This window comes from Colius striatus, chromosome Z (genome assembly GCF_028858725.1).
Source record: "Colius striatus isolate bColStr4 chromosome Z, bColStr4.1.hap1, whole genome shotgun sequence".
In the NCBI taxonomy this organism is placed as follows: domain Eukaryota; kingdom Metazoa; phylum Chordata; class Aves; order Coliiformes; family Coliidae; genus Colius; species Colius striatus.
The window spans coordinates 5,027,514-5,042,924 of NC_084790.1; the positions used below are offsets into that span (position 1 = coordinate 5,027,514).

At 50.9% G+C, this 15,411-nt stretch overlaps 1 protein-coding gene across 1 annotated transcript in view; it reads right to left on the bottom strand.

Annotated features, from left to right (window-relative positions):
• SKAP1 (src kinase associated phosphoprotein 1) overlaps positions 1-15,411 on the bottom strand; it is a 158,786-nt gene that overhangs the window by 16,936 nt on the left and 126,439 nt on the right. Inside the window, exons 5-10 of the mRNA XM_062018776.1 lie at positions 13,391-13,471; positions 12,463-12,546; positions 10,888-11,012; positions 10,106-10,169; positions 8,831-8,995; positions 3,015-3,077 (exon numbers count right to left, since the gene is read on the bottom strand). Coding sequence (XP_061874760.1) covers positions 3,015-3,077; positions 8,831-8,995; positions 10,106-10,169; positions 10,888-11,012; positions 12,463-12,546; positions 13,391-13,471 — 582 coding nt within the window. The remainder of the gene's footprint in view (positions 1-3,014; positions 3,078-8,830; positions 8,996-10,105; positions 10,170-10,887; positions 11,013-12,462; positions 12,547-13,390; positions 13,472-15,411) is intronic.

Here is a 15,411-nt window from a genome sequence, read left to right on the forward strand (position 1 = left end):
CTCCTGCATTACTTCTGCTTCCTTGTATGGAAAAGAGGTTATGTTTAAAAAGCCTTAGTGCCCTGTCTAGACACTTAAATCTGCGTTCAGGGCAGAGCTGTGATTTCAGTGCGACTGATTTACACTGATGTAAGTGGGACGAGAGCCTACTCCTACGTTTCTGGGCCTTGGGGTCATTAAGAGAACCAGCCAAATGTGACAACCGCATCATTTTCTTCTGCAGCCTGAGCAGCCCCAGGCAGGGGCTGTGGGAGAGGGACGATCCGCCCTGACCCCTTTGCTCTGGGCATGTTGCTTCAGAAGCCTCCTGTTGATGCTGAAACCTAATGACAACCGTCTGCAGCTCAGGGGTTTTCAGTGCTGTGCTCAGGTTAGGTGAAACCTTTCACACTCAGCGTGGGGGACTGTGACAGGAGGCAGGCTGGGGGGCTTTTTGATTTTCCAAGTGGAGGGATTTTGCTCTGTTTGCATGTGACTGGTGAGCTTGTGCTGCAGCAGCAGCTACGAGGCTGGTCCAGGACAGAAGGCTGGAGTTAGGCAGCCTGGAGCAGGGCAAATGGGTGTCTTGGCAGTACCATGGCATCCTCGTGCTTCTTAGAAATGAGAAACAATAGTTTTGTGGGGTTTTTTTCCATTAGCCAAATGCTCATCTGGCACTTTGGCTGTGTGATATAATTAAGGAGTAGCCCCTTTCCTCCCTCCCTGCCGCCAGCCTGCTGCTCAAGGACTCCTGTCATCTTTTCCTCGCCCTTGGTCCAGTTGGACAGAAGCACAAATTACCCCGGTGAAAGGCACGAGGGCTGAGGCTCCTGGCTTGGTGATAACCTTTCCCTCTTGAAACGCTGCCCAGTGTTGGGGAAGTGAGAGTCTGATATGTTATTTAGTGTGAAAACAGACACAGGGCTTTAAGCAATCATGACAATGCTCATAACGAAGCCTGTAATAACGATTAACAACAATTACAAGTGCCAGGCAGATACTAATGAGTATGAACAAGGCGTTTAAAGGGCTGGCATGGCTGTGACAGGCGAGAGCCAAAATCCTTGGGGTGGCCTTGGGGCGCAGGTTCATCGTTACCTCTGGCACCAGCCTGCCACGAAGCTCTACCCGGCTCCCTGCTGACCACACCTCAAGCTGGAAAAGCCACGGTGGATCTGCTTTTCTGCCATGCTTTGGATGTTTAAATGCTGGGCCAGTTGTGAAAGGCGAAGAAAAACGTGTGTGTTTGTGTGTGTGCATGTCCCATCACCTTCTTTGTGCCTCCCCCTGCGCTGAGGAGCCTCCAGGAAGAGCTGCTGGTCTCACAGTTTATAAACACCAGGATCGTTTTTTTCCAGGCTCTGGGTGCTGGTACCAGCTGCAGCTGCCACATGCTCCAGTGGCCAACTCAGTCATCATGCTGGGGGGTGGGAAACAGGCTCTGTGAAATCATGAGTGGAGAAAGACTGCCTGGCTCCAGTCTCTGCAAGCAGCTGGGACTCAAGGCAGTCTGTGTTAACCAGATTTTGCTAGAAATAGGCCTGAGCACCCTCCTGGACCGGAGACAAGAAACATCCAAGGGGGTTTGATGTTGGCAATAGGGAACTGTTACAGAATGTCATAGAATCATTACAGTTGGAAGAGACCTTTAAGATCACCGAGTCCAACCACTGCCCTCAGACTGCCAGGCCCATCACTAAACCAAACCACGTCCCTTAGCACCTCATGTATGTGTCTTTTAAACATCTCAAGGGAGGGAAACTCCCCCACCTCCATGGGCAGCCTGGGACAAGGGCTGACAGTCCTCTCAGGGAAAAAGTTCTTCCTCAGCTCCAATCACCTGGTTCAACTTGAAGCCATTTCCTTCTGTCCTATCATTTGTTACTTGGGAGAAGAGATCGACCCCCGTCTCACTGCAATTCCCTTCCAGGTAGCTGTAGAGAGTGATCATGTCTCCTCTCAGCCTCCTCTTCTCAGCTGGATCAGGCTTGCCACAAGGACCAAGAAGTTGTGCACAGGGGCTCTGGGGCTGCTGGGAGGGGTGAGCAATGCTGGGGGTGCCTGTGCATTTAAGAGAGCATGAGCCTGCGTGCAGCTGGTTTAGCCACCCACCATCCACAGCATCCAAGGCCCAGCCCCTCCGGTCTCTATCAGCCAAGGGCAGGCACCTCATGAGCTGAGCATCCCAGGGTGAGGCCATCCCCTCCAAGCCCTGGAGCTGGAGGATGGCTCAGGAAGCTGCCCCGAGCTGGGCTTTGCTTTGTTTGCCCCATGGAGAGGAGCCAGCGGGGCGGCAGGAAGCCCGCAGTCGGTCGGTGCAGCCCTGGCTGCTGGGACACAAGCGCTGCTTTCCTGCGCCGGGGCGGAAGCCGTGATGGAAAGAGAAGCAGGTGGGACCGGGGAGGAAACAGATCTTCCGCTCCTGTCCCACGGTGCGGGTCCTTAAGGAAAAAGCAGGGGTGGGGGCCCTGGCCACTGGGACAGACCCTCAGGCTACTGGTTCCAGGCGGGTGGTGCGTGTCCTGTTGGCTTCCCGAGCCGACGTCCCTCCCTGCAGTGGCTTCCTCTGGGCCATGGCTTGCTTCCTGCCCTCTCTCCAGGCTGTTTCTCTCCCAGGGAAGCACCGGGAGGGCTGGCTGTCTCTCCCTGGCCCAGATTGGGATGAGGCACAGGGATGGCTGTGCCTCTATAACAGATCCATTAACGTGCGGATCTCACTGGGCAGAAGTGGAGATGGATGCTGGGGCATCTCTGTGGAGAGCTCAAACCTCTAGGGTGTCTGTCCAAAGAGGAGAGGCAATCCCCATGCCTTTAGTATGGAGAAAATGGAGAGAGCTCCCCAAGACCAGATTATCTGAACTCCAGCAGCTGCAGGGACTCCTCTGTCACCCACTGGTTTGATCCTGGGGTCTCTCCCATCACACTCTATCACCACCCACACTCCATGATGCTCAAAGGTGGCTGGACTGAGACACCCCCCCCAGCCATGACCTGGATTGGTCCTTTGGCTTGGCTGAAGCAGGATGGGCTCTTACCGCTTCTCTGTCTGCTCCCAGTGTCCCCATTGTCCTCTGGGAAGGAGGTATCCAGCTCCTCATCTAGGGGGAAAGAGAGAAGGGAAGTCAGGGGAAGGGCTGTGAGCGTTACAGCTACACCAGAGCCTGAGCAGGCAGAGGGCTGCGAAAGCATCCGACTGTCATAATAATAAATTCCTGGCTTAATTGTGAAGAGTGGAGAGGAGGAAGTCACAGATAATATTTTAAAACGTGTTGCATAAAAATATGAATTGTTGTTAACACTGGTAAAAACAAATCACTTATTATAGGCTCATAAATTTAGGCAGCACTTTGCTGAGCGCCCTGTGGAAGGGATGCTTCCTGTGCTGGACTGGCCGCCCAGAGAAAATGAGATGCTGAGGAGAAATGCCAGGACAAAAATGCAAGGAGGGATGGGGGACAGAAGCAGAAATGTAAGAAGAGAAAGAGGACCCCAGGTAGTGGAGGGCAGGCACTCTGGGAGAATGAGGCAGGATGCAAGAAGAAGAGTAAGAAGTGATACCGTGGAAAAGGTTAAGCACAGAGGAGCTGGAAATCATGGGGAAGCCCTACGAAAATGGCTGGAGACTGGTGAGAGCAAGGATCTTCGCACAGATGAGTTTAGATTAGATTATTTAACATCAAGCCAGCTTACAATCCATCCAGCCTTTGCTGCTCTGGGTGGTGAGTCAGGTGCACAGCACCCATGTTAGCTGCTGTCCCAGCCCAGGCTTTCTTCTGTGACTGGAAAGACTAGAAACTGTCTAGTAAAATCCCATAAATCAAACCCAATTCTGAAACATTTCAGAAAGTCAGCACTGAGGCAAACTGTTCACTGGCCTCTCTTGCTGGCAAAGGAAGCGTGGGGTGGTCCTGCCAGGAGAGGTGGCCCTGTTGCACCTCAGGGGACGTGGCTTTGCTGTCATCTTTAGGCAGAGCCAAGAGAAATCCAGGCTGGGTCTTCTGCTGATCCCACAGCACCCAAGGGGTTGCTGCTGCTGCTGCTCAGTGCTTCCTGAGGCCACGGCCCCATCTGATCAATGCAAACCAGCTCAGGCCTCCACTGCCAGTGACAAATTGCATCCCAGGTTGGAGGGTCACTGCGACTGCTCCCCTGTTAGACGGGAAGCGGCCCCAAAAATCTTTCCTAAATAAATCAGGCTTTATTGTAAACCTTGGCCACTGACGAGACAGAACCTCATTAGCATTGATTTTAAAATAAATTATTGAAAGTGGCTTTTGCCTGCTCTTTGCATTTGTAAAAGAGCACGTAAATGTATCTGTCACAGCGCTCCTCCTCCCCCATCATTCCCACGCACGTGCCCCAGACCCGCGCATCTGGACTCATTGGCACCGAGTCCTCTAATCCCATCTTGGCATGAGATGAAGGGCACTCAAACCAGCTTCTGCATGCCATGAAAACCCCAGAGCCACCCCCCAAAGCCAGGCAGCGTCATTCCCTGACCTGTAGCCAGGGGGTCCCCGCAGTCACCCGCTCCTCCCATCCCCTCGGCTCACATCCCACAGCCACCGCTTCCACCCCATGGCCAGGCTGTCCTCAGGAAACCTCCTTCCAGAGCCCTTCTCACATCTCCTGGCACAGAAGCACTTGTCACAGAGGAAACACTGCTGGTAGGTTCCCAAGATGAGTAAAGCTGTGGGAATCCTGCCCATGGAGGGCCTGGCACAGCCAGCTGTCTGCCTGGATGTGGTGCTGGGCAGCCAGGTTTGCCCTGATGATCCTGGGTAGATGTATCTGCCCTCCTTCCTCCTCATTTCTCTGTGAGCTCCTCAGATTGCAGAGCTGGTCCCCTTTGCTGGTACAACTAACAGGGAGTCACATTTACAGCCCCTAATGAGCTCAAGCAGCTCTGTGGGTCCCAGCTCCTCACTTCAGGTAGAGCTGTCGTTCCCACATGTCCTCACTCACCAGGAGCCATAGAAGGCTGACAACGAGGGGCTGGGGAGGCTTTCTAGAGCAGACTCTTCTCCCTCTCCCACTTTGGGCCATTCCCCCCCCATATTCAATGGAATTGGGCATGTTCTAACCCAAAATCAAAGCCAGGGATTCCCTCTCTGCATTGCCCACCTGAGACATTGGCTGGGCAGCTGACTGCTCCACACCTTGGACAAGGTGCTCTCCTCTATTTCAGTCCTCTGTGCCTCAGTTGCCCATTCTTTCCAAAGCCTCTGCCCTGCTGAGCACTCACTTTGTGCCTTTTCCCTGTGCTGGGAGGAAGACCCCAAGCTGGCAGCAGGTCCCTGCTCTGCCCTGCAGTGAGCTCTGTGAGGCCACTGGCGCTGTGAAGGACGGAGCCTCTCCAGAAGGAAGGGAGGAAACTCACAGGGGATTTTCCTCAGGAAAATGTGATGGGGAGGCAGTTGATGGTGTGGCTTCCCCTCAGCTGGCAGCAGCCAAGCTCTGCTCACCCTCCTGCATTCCATCTTCTCCCACAGCAGGGATTGCCACCACGTCTCTGAACCCCAGCACGGCACAGGTGTCCTGGCAGATGTCTTGGCACGGCCATCGTGAAGGCATTAACCCTATGATGCTGCTGAGCTCTGCCTTGTGCTGTGGCGCACTGGCCTCAGGCACAGCCCTGGCAGATTTGGAGCTGTGCAGTCACAAACAGGGCTGTGGGACCATGTCAACCTCCCCTCGCACCGCAGCCCTGCAGCCTGTTGCAACCATGTGCTTTTCTGAGTCGAGTGCGGAAGCAAAGCTCTGCCTTCCCAGAGCCTGGGTGTCTGATCACAGCCAATATCTGGATTTTTATAGTGATTAATCAGAGGCAAATGCTAAAAGCCACAACTCCCGGGAGCAGTGCTACTTCCTCCTATGCCACCCCTGTGTGTGGAGGCAGGGTGGCATCACCATCTCATCCACATCACTCTCAGGAAAATGCTTTTACATGGCCGTGGAAAGTCTTGGGCACCCTCAGTCAGAGTCCAGAGCCCCAGGGCAGCCCCCAGCCCTGGGCATAGCTGTGGAGCCAGTGGGCTGTGCACCCCACCGCTGCACTGGAGCAGCCTGGGCGTTGGGCAGATTCTCAGAGGAGCTGTGTTTTAATGTAGCAATTTGATTCAATTTTCCACTCTATAAAATTACCCATCACTGCTCGTTGCTTCCTAACAGACACCTTCACTCTTAATTTAACAATCCTATCGAATTCTGCCAGGGAAATTGGAAAAATTTATCACCTGTGAAATTTTATTTTTCCTTGGTTGTATCTGTTTTTGTAAAACTTCATTAACGACGATGACTTGCTGAGGAAATTATCTCTTCATCTCCCCCTCCTTTCTTTTTTTTTCCCCCTCTCCCCCTTTCTCTCTCTATTTTCACTTGGGACATGAGGAAGGCAGCCAGGCCCAGAGGAGATCCAGGTCTGGGTAGGGACTTCCCCTGTGTTTGCTGGGGGGTGTCTCAGGGGTGCAAAGGGCTGGGAAGGGATGGTGAGCTCAGGGGCAGAGCAGATCTCTCCTGCTTGCCCCTGAGCCCTGCAACTGGTTTCTCACCACTTGCACACTGGCCTCTGCAGTAACGTGCCACCATTGCCCACGTTCAAGCTGACAGGGGATTGGAGTCTGTGGGGAGCGAGAAACTTGTCCAGATTAAAGACCTGTGGCTTTGCTTCCTGCTGGCAGTGCTGTGCATGGTGCCCTGCATTGTCAGGATGATTCCAGCTGTGGGCAGGATGCTCAGTGGCTGGAGAGCAGAGGTGATATGGGCTGAGCCAGCATCTCAACTGGATGAGGGTTGTGCTGGGCATGGAATGCTTGGCCAAACCCTTGGGACAACAGCCCCTCCATGATAGCAGAGCTCTCAGAATGCCCATACACCAGAATCAAAGGATAGTGCAAAAGCCCCGATGAAAAAGGGGCTTCAATCCTGTTGCTCACAGGGTTTGGGCTGGTGAGCAGCCTGAGACACAATGCTTTGGGCTGCTTTAAGGAATCTTTTAGCAAGCTGGGGTGGATAGGACAGACGGCTCAGTCATGGCTCATAATCAAAGGAAGAGTTTAGCTGGGGTGTACCTTCCTCTGCTATGAGATTCTGCAGCCCCATCATGAGGGCACTGGTCTCTGTGAAGGAGCACAGTAACATCCGTGGGGACTGAGAGCGAAGCTGGCTGGCAGGGTGGGCTGCAGCTCTTTGAGACACTGCATCCCAGAGTGGGGACAATGGTGGGATCTGTCCTTAAATCAACACTGTGTGAGCTCCCAGCAGGACCAGCATTATCCATGTGTGGAACAAACCTTCACATGGAATAGAATTGTAGAGTTGTTTTGGTTGGAAAAGATCTTTTTAATCATCAAGTTTAATCACTCCTCTCACCCTGCCCAGCCCACCACTAACCCATGGCCCTCAGCACCTCAGCTCCATGGCTTTGCAGTAGCTCCAGGGATGGGGATCCCTCACCTCCCCAGGCAGCCTGGCACGGGGGCTGACAACTTCGTGATCTCCAGTTTAACTCTCCCCTGGTGCAACTTGAGGCCATTTCCTCTTGTCCCGTCACTTGTTACTTGGGAGAAGAGACTGACCCCCATCTCACTGTAACCTCCTGTCAGGGAACTGTAGAGAGCGATTATGCCTCTGCTGAGCCTCGTTTTCTCCAGGTTGAACACCTCCAGGTCCCTCAGCTGCTCTCCACAAGCTGCTCTGTAGTCAGTGTTGATATCCATGGAGCAGAGGGTAGTTGGGCACAGCTGCCCAAGCAGCCATGGATGCTGAAAGCTATCAGCATAACACACCATCAGCACCTCATACACCAGCCTAGAGACTACCTCACAGAGGGTCGTGCCCAGCTCGGGGACCGTTCTGGGTATGACCAGAGGAAGAGAGAGCTGCTTTCCATAGAGCTGAGGACATAAAGAAGAGGATGGAAGGTTGGGAAGGAAAGATGAAGGATGGAGAGAAGCATAGGCTTTGCTCAGGGTGGCACAGGCAGCCCTGGAGCCCCAGCTCCACCCCCAGCAGCTGCCTGGATGCTGAGCAGAGATTTGCTTTGGCAGCTGAACAAGACAAAGATTTTGCACCACAAAACTTCTATTTTTTTTTTTTTAAAATCACTAGAAATACAAAATTCTGAAACAAGAAGAAACCAGGGGCTATTTTGCTATTTGCAGGCAACAAGGGACTCTGCCCTTTGAGGTCAGGGTGCAGAAAGCTGGGTGATCCCAACCTCAGCACAGAAGCAGAGCAGCACACAGATATAAACAAGGTTCAGGTGACCCATTGACCGAGCCCTGGGGGATGTCATGTCCTGATTTTGGCTATAATGGTAAGAAATGTTGCAGACCACGTCATCCTCCCAGGCTGCCTGGTCCTGTGCCAGGAAGATTGCTTCTGGCTCCTTTAACCAGCAGCTACTGCCCTGCTACCTCCAGACCTTGTGCACTGTCAGTGAACAAGCACTAGTCTTTAATGCACTTATTTTACCATCTCTTGGGAGACCAGTAATTGTGTTACAGCCCTGACTACATGCCCAGAAGGGAGCATTTTCATCATCTAAAGTCTGGTTTTCCAGGTAACACAGCCCAGAGATTTCACTTTCAAACTTAATATTACTCAGGCTGAGCAGAGCACAACCTCTAAAATCTGCATCACCTGAATTTACAAACCCTCTGTCTCATCAGAACAGAACAGGATTGCTCTTGGGGTCCATCAACCAGTCTGAACAAAGAAATGGAGTGAAACCTTTGAGGTCTGGGTCCATTATACTCAGCAGAGCCTGAGATATTAATTGTGTAGTCTAGGTCTCTTCCCACATTTGTGAGGTGAAGGCTAAGAGATGGCTCAGGCTTTGGTTGCTTACCTGGCAAAACCTCATAGATGTCATCCTCTTCCACCTCGACACTTGGCTCCTCCTGATTCAGGGTCGTATTGTGGGATGCTGTGTTCACAGAGTCAGAACTGTCCACATCATTGTAAAGCTCTTCTTCATCCTCCTCATCATATGGGATAGTGAGGGAGCTCAGGTCTGGCAGGAGAGAGCGAAAGCACTGTGAGAAACAGCAAACCAAAGTACCATGTGCATGCTGGGACCTTCAGTGAGCTGAAATCAAGTAACAAAGCCGATGCCACTGTACTCTGTGCTCTCTATGGACCTTGCAGAGAGTGAACAGTCTCTGTTCCTGGCCCATGAGCACCTGGTGTAAAGAAAGTGGGATGGAAGCTGAGAAAAGGCTAAAACAAAGGAAAAGCCTCAGAAGGGAAAAACAAATACAACAAGTGCTTCAAGGAACCGAGCCTGACTCCCCTCCTGGGCAGCTGCCTATGGCTTTCAGAGGGTTTCCATTGTCAGAGCTGGAGTCTTGTCTCCATTTTGCTGGTCTCAAATTGGAGCAACTCCAGCGGAGCCAAAGTAACAGCCCATCCTTCATCAGTCAAGCATAGAACAGCAGATCTGTGACTCTGGCAGCAAGGAGCAATTCTCACCCTTTTCTTGTCCCACTTGGTGACACTTGCAACCTTTGCAAGATCACAGGGCTCTGCTCTCTAAGAGTGGCCAAAAGTACTGGAGTTGAAACTGAATGCCTGTGTGCTCCAACTAACCACCTCTCTTTAACCACCTTCTCAAAAGAGCAAAGCTCCAGAACCTCTCTTTTTGCTGGGACTCTGGAGAAAAGGAGACTCAGAGGAGACATTTTCACCCCCTGTGACTGACAGGAGGTTGTAGTAAGGTGAGGGTTGGTCTCTTTCTTACAAGTAAGAAGTGATAGCACAAGGGGAAACAGTCTCCAATTGCACCAGGGGAGGTTTAGGTTGGAGATGAGAAAGAACTTCGTCACTCAAAAGGCTGTTAGACACTGTCCCAGGGCTGCCCAGGGTGGTGTCCCCATCCCTGGAGATATTGTAAAGCTGTGTAGCTGAGGTGCTGAGGAACATGGGTTAGTGATGGGCTGGGTAGTGTGAGGCAGTGTCGGCTTGGACTCTGTAAGTCTTTTCCAACCCAAAGAATTCTGTGACCCCAGCAGAGTCCTGGCAATGAGCACAAGCCCATCCATTGCTGGAGGGAGCAGCCCAAGCCCGGAGTGGGGGGAGAGGCCCAAACAAACATGGGATGCTGGCTTGAGCCAAGCAGACTCACCCTTCAGAAGGAACTGGATCTGATCCACCCAGTCTTTAGCCTCTGCGGGGCTTGGGGCTGTGAACTGAAGAGAGGTTCCTGTGTTATTGTATGTAGGGAGAAGAAAAGGATTTGCAGCTAGATGGAGATCCTGGATCTGCCATACTTTACCCTGTGGCTTTGGGAAAGCCACTTTACTCTTTATCTCCCTGTTCCAAAGAGGGAAGCAGGAGCGGAACAAAGCTAGACTATCCCAGAGGAAGGCTGTCAAGCCTAATTCATTAATATAATTCAGATGAAAACCACAATCTCCACTGAATTACTGACTCTGAAGCAAGACTCTACATCCAAGATCACCCAAAAGCTCAGGAGGGGTCTCATGCCCACCCTGTGGATTGGGCCAGGTTTTTCATCACATCAGTTTTTAGGCTCCCCCCTGGATGCTCAACAAACAGAATGTTTAAATTTAACCTGGGTCCGAACTGTCTATTTAAAAATGGGCTTTCCAAATGGAATCCTCTCCTGCATCTAACCCACATTCTCACTTAACCCTTATGTCTCACGAGGGCAAAGAGAGCCCAAGATCCCTCCTGTGCCAAGGGAAGATCCATGCTGGGATGACCTGTCAAAGAGAAGCATCATCACCTTCTGTAATGCTTCTTGGGCTGTTTTACCTGGGGCCTTGGACACTCCCAGCCCCTCTGGTCCTGCAGGTCCCAGGTTGAAGGTGACCTCGGAACAGGTGCTTTTGTGCCTAATGCTCAAACCAGCACACAAGGGCCTTTTCTCCCCCCAGCTCCTACCTCGTAGGTGCGTTTCCCAGGGCAGATCAGTTCGAAACAGCATCTCTTCCGAGAGTCTTTGCGCAGATGATAAGCCATCCGGGCACTATAGTGCTCAATGGAGAAGTTGCCTTTAGGCTGCTTGCCTGGAAAAAGAGAAACAGGACAAATCTGGAGTTTGCATCTTTTTATCAAGCTTGTAGTGCTGCTGGGTGGTGTCCATGTAGGGAAACTGAGGCACGCTATGTGTCACTGGGCAATGGCCAGAAACAACCCCTCTAAGCATGTCCATCTAAAGGGAGTGTTATAAAATCTTCATCAAGAATCTGTAAAGAAGATGCCCTTTGAAGCCTCAAGAGACTGTGAGCAGCCAGCAAAAGGTTGCCAGGGTCAGAAGGTTGCATGAGATGAGCTGGTTGTAATGAAGCAGACACCACGATGTACTTGGGGAAATATGATACCAGTGATTGTTCTGCTGGTAAGGCACTAACAGGCAGGCGTGCAGGAAGAAATACTTAGTGAGGCCTTTGAGAATTGGCCCACAGATCTTGCTGATGCACACACAGAGCTGGTGTCAGCCAGGGTGGAGGGAGGGAAGCCCAGCAGAGTGAGCTGAGGTGTCTTTTTTTTACCCCAGCTCCTTATCTGCTTATGAATCTGCTTGAGGAAGTGTGGGAATATGATTCAAGCAGTTGCTCCGAACCTTTTTTCATTTTATTAATTAAAGCAGCTTCCAGGGGTTAGGCCAAGCCCTACGTAAGGATTTCAGCCCATTGGTAAGAGGTTTACTTTACTCTGTTGTCTTCCAGAGGTCATTTGGAAGCTGATGACTGCTCATTCCTCATAAAACCAACCAAGTATCAACCCTTGACTTCAGCACCTAGCTCTGCCAGCAGCCTACTGGGAAAGCCCAAGCAGCCTGTACCCTGCTGTGGCCAGAGGAGTTGGGAAGCTTGTTTGGAAACCAAAAGTGCTCAAGATCCTTAGACAAAGGACATGGAAGGAGGACAAAGACTCAGCTTCATTCCCTTGGCCCACTGGAGTTAATCTTGTCCTGGCTGCAGACCTGGTAGCTGTAAGCCACGGGTGCCCAAGTGTTTTGTTAGCCCTTAGCATGCCATGTTTCTGAGTGGGTGGAACAGAGCAAGGCCATATATCTAATCACACCAGACTCCGTTGGAGATATTAGCTGTCTGTTTATATGTACCTGATGGAGCATGACTGCAAAATATTTATATACACTGACACATGGATTATATATAGTCACTTAGGGGGGTGAAGCCCAGCTGATGGCTAATGAAAACCTTGGTACATCATTTTATTTACACACAGCTCCGTTTCTGTGTCTCTCTTGTCTTGTTCCATACCTACAGAGATGTTTGGAGGATGTGGGGCGGGTGGAGAAGGCAAACTGAGATTCACTTTTCTCGAACCTGCATGTTATGCCTTGATTGTGGCCCGAGGTAGATGCTTTTCTCATCAGACATCAGCCTGTCCTTCAGCAAGGGCTCTCCTCTTCCCTTTTTCCAGCCCTGTCCGTGCCCTCAGCCAACCACCCTCAGTTTGGGAACCGTAGGCAGACATCTCACCACTTACTTTTCTCACTGGCATAGTAATAAAAGGTCCTTCTGTTGAGGACACACCAGCGCTTCTGCCACTCTGACCCAAAAAAGCTGTGCTCTGGAAAGAAAAGGACACCAGGAAAGTAAAAAAGATTAATTTCTCTTCTCTCACCACATGCTTCAGATGAATATTTAGGAGGAAAAAAACATTCATCTTTTTTTTTTTTCCCAATAAAACCATGCAGATTTTTGATACAAAACCTCGACGAGGTAAGGAAGAGCCCTGCAAGCCTTCCCCAGCTCTTCAAGCAGGGCTGAGCTGCTATGACCCTTAGTCCTGCTAACAAGGAGGGAACATAGCTTTAAATTAAACCTCCTCAATTGAGGTTTAAGCAAATGTCTTTTATTCTGTAATTGGAGCAAGCTAAAGCACGCACAGAGCCAGTTATCCAGCTCAGCTGATGGCCCTGAGGAAAAAAAAGGGCTGTTTTTGCCTCATACCGCCTGTCATACAGTAAATAAATCAAGAGATAAAATCTGAGTGATGAGGAAGTAATATGTAGCTTTCACAAGAGTCAGTAAAATCAAGATAAACCTGAGGCTGACTCACAGTCCTTATCTCAACCTGCTAATGTGTGTGATGCTACCAACTACCTTGTCTTCACCAGGATTTTATCCTCATTAGGTATTGCTCGTTAGAAGGGCACATCTTGCCTTAGAGGACTGGGCTGCTGCTTAATTCAATTTCTAGGTTTTAATCTTCGTGCAGTTTGATGATCTGCAAAAGAGAATAAATAAAGGCTGCGCCCTCCCTGTGCCTGAAAGATTCTGAGTTCACCGACAGACAAATCTGCAGACAAGATGTACTTTCCTCGTTGTTCCTCAGCTGAAAACTTGCATCCTTGGGAATACAGAGGTGACATCCTCAAACCTTCTTTTATGATGTACTTGTCAGGCCTTACCTCGGGACCTCTTCTCCAGATAGCCTTGCTTCAAAACATTCCCTGCATCTTGAACAGGCTTCGGTGTGATCTCCTCCAGCCCTACAGAGAACAAAGCAAAGCCTTGGAATTTCCCTTTCCTGTAACACCTCAGCACAATGTTTTCACCACCTTTCTCTGCAGAAACAGCAGAGGAGCCAGATCAGTGCCTGGAAATGAAAATTATGATCTAGCTGTTCCAGTCCTGGCTACATGCTCACAGAAGTCTCTGATGAAGCCAGGACCATGACTCATGTGGCTACACAGATTCACCCTTAGTGACATGAGGCTGGTGCAGCTCCAGGGGCTGATGCTCAGCCCTTTGCCACCCATCCAAAGCTCTCTGGGTGCCCAGGAGCCTTTGGCAGCAGGCAAGATCTGCTCAGGCCTATCAACATCCAAAATACAATCCTCTTGTCTAATATCTGGCCTAAGTCAGATCACAGCACTGTGCTGGCAAGCTCCTGTGGCCACAGCAGGGCTTTGGCCCTCACTGTACGAGGTGATCACCACATCTCATCCCCAAAATCAGGGCCAGGATGTCCACAAGCCATTGCCTGCTGCTGAGAATAAAAAAAATGCCTAAATGCCTAAGTAAAAAATGCCCCTCCAGTGCCCAGCCTTGGCAGCTTCCCAGGAGCCCAGATCCCAAGAGCTTCTCTTGTTCTCCCATCTGTCTCTCTAAGGCCCAGTGATGGCCCAATCCATTCCCATCACCTCCCTTGTTCAGGGGCTATTTTCACTTTTGTGTTTGAGAGTTTGCAAGCTCTGATGGGTCTCAGCAGACACTAAGATACACCAAGTTTAGTCTGTCGGGAAAGGTCCCCTAGGCCTGTCTCCTGTTGTCTGGAAACTGCATCCTTCAGAGACAAAATCCTCAGCTCATGCAAAGCTGTCTGAGGTGATTCAGATGAGAGGAAGCCTGGGATGCTATGGGCAATGCCTGGAGGATATGTACAGTCCCTTCACTCCAGGAGAAACCTAATTTCTCTCCTGAGTTGGGTTGAGCTGAGTCTGCTCTGGAGAAATGCATCACGGCAGCTTCAGCGAGGATGGAATAGAGCTGGGTTTCACCTGCAATTCACTGCAGTAGTGGTCGAGGAGCTGAGGGGAAATGGACACCTTCATACAGATAGCACTGAACATCAGAGTTATTATTTTTGTTAGAATGAAAACAAAGGATGTTGCTGAAAAGGATCTAAACTCCCTTGCAAGGTTCAGACAGCCCACTATCAGAAGATTATTCCCAATAAGGGAAGGCACAGAACAATTTCCTAAGGAGCCTCCTGGGCACCTTCACACTGCTTTGGACTCTAGCAGTACTCACCACTTTCTTCAATCTGGGGAAGGGGCTTTGCAACAGGAGGCTCATTGGCCCCAGATGAGTTGGCAGAGCAGTTGTGAGTGGGGGCCACAATGTCCCAGGGCACCAATCCGTGCACTTGCCCAGCACAAACATATTCAGGCTCCTCTCTAGTGATGCTGAGCATCTGACTGGTAAAAAGGCACGTTGATTTCTCCAATCCAAGCCCCGACCCCTTTTGCTAATGCAAATCTAAATGTCATTTTATGGGACATTTATAATTATGAAAACGGGCCGGTGCTGCCGGATGCACAGGGAGGCCCTGCCAGTATGAATATTACATTAATGTGCCCAATGCCAGCTCGCTGATCCCGCTGGCAGGAGAATAAAAAATGCTTGAGTGAAACTTTTATTTAGACGTTAAGAATCCAGGCCCCAGCGGGGTGACGGAGGCAGCCCCAGCGAGATCCCATCAGCGCCAGCGCTCGAATCGAATTACCCAGGGGGGAAGGCAGGAGCTGCGAGTGCTGCTTCGCTTATTTAATTTCATTTACTTCCAGTGCATTATCAGCATGGGGCTTCCCTCAGCCCCTGTTTCCCCCAAGAAAACCGGCTGTGGAAATTTGCCAGCGTTTAGGATGCTGCTGTCGCTTGAGCCAAGGCAAGGACATGTCCAGCTATCCTGGTTCTCCTCGGGGAT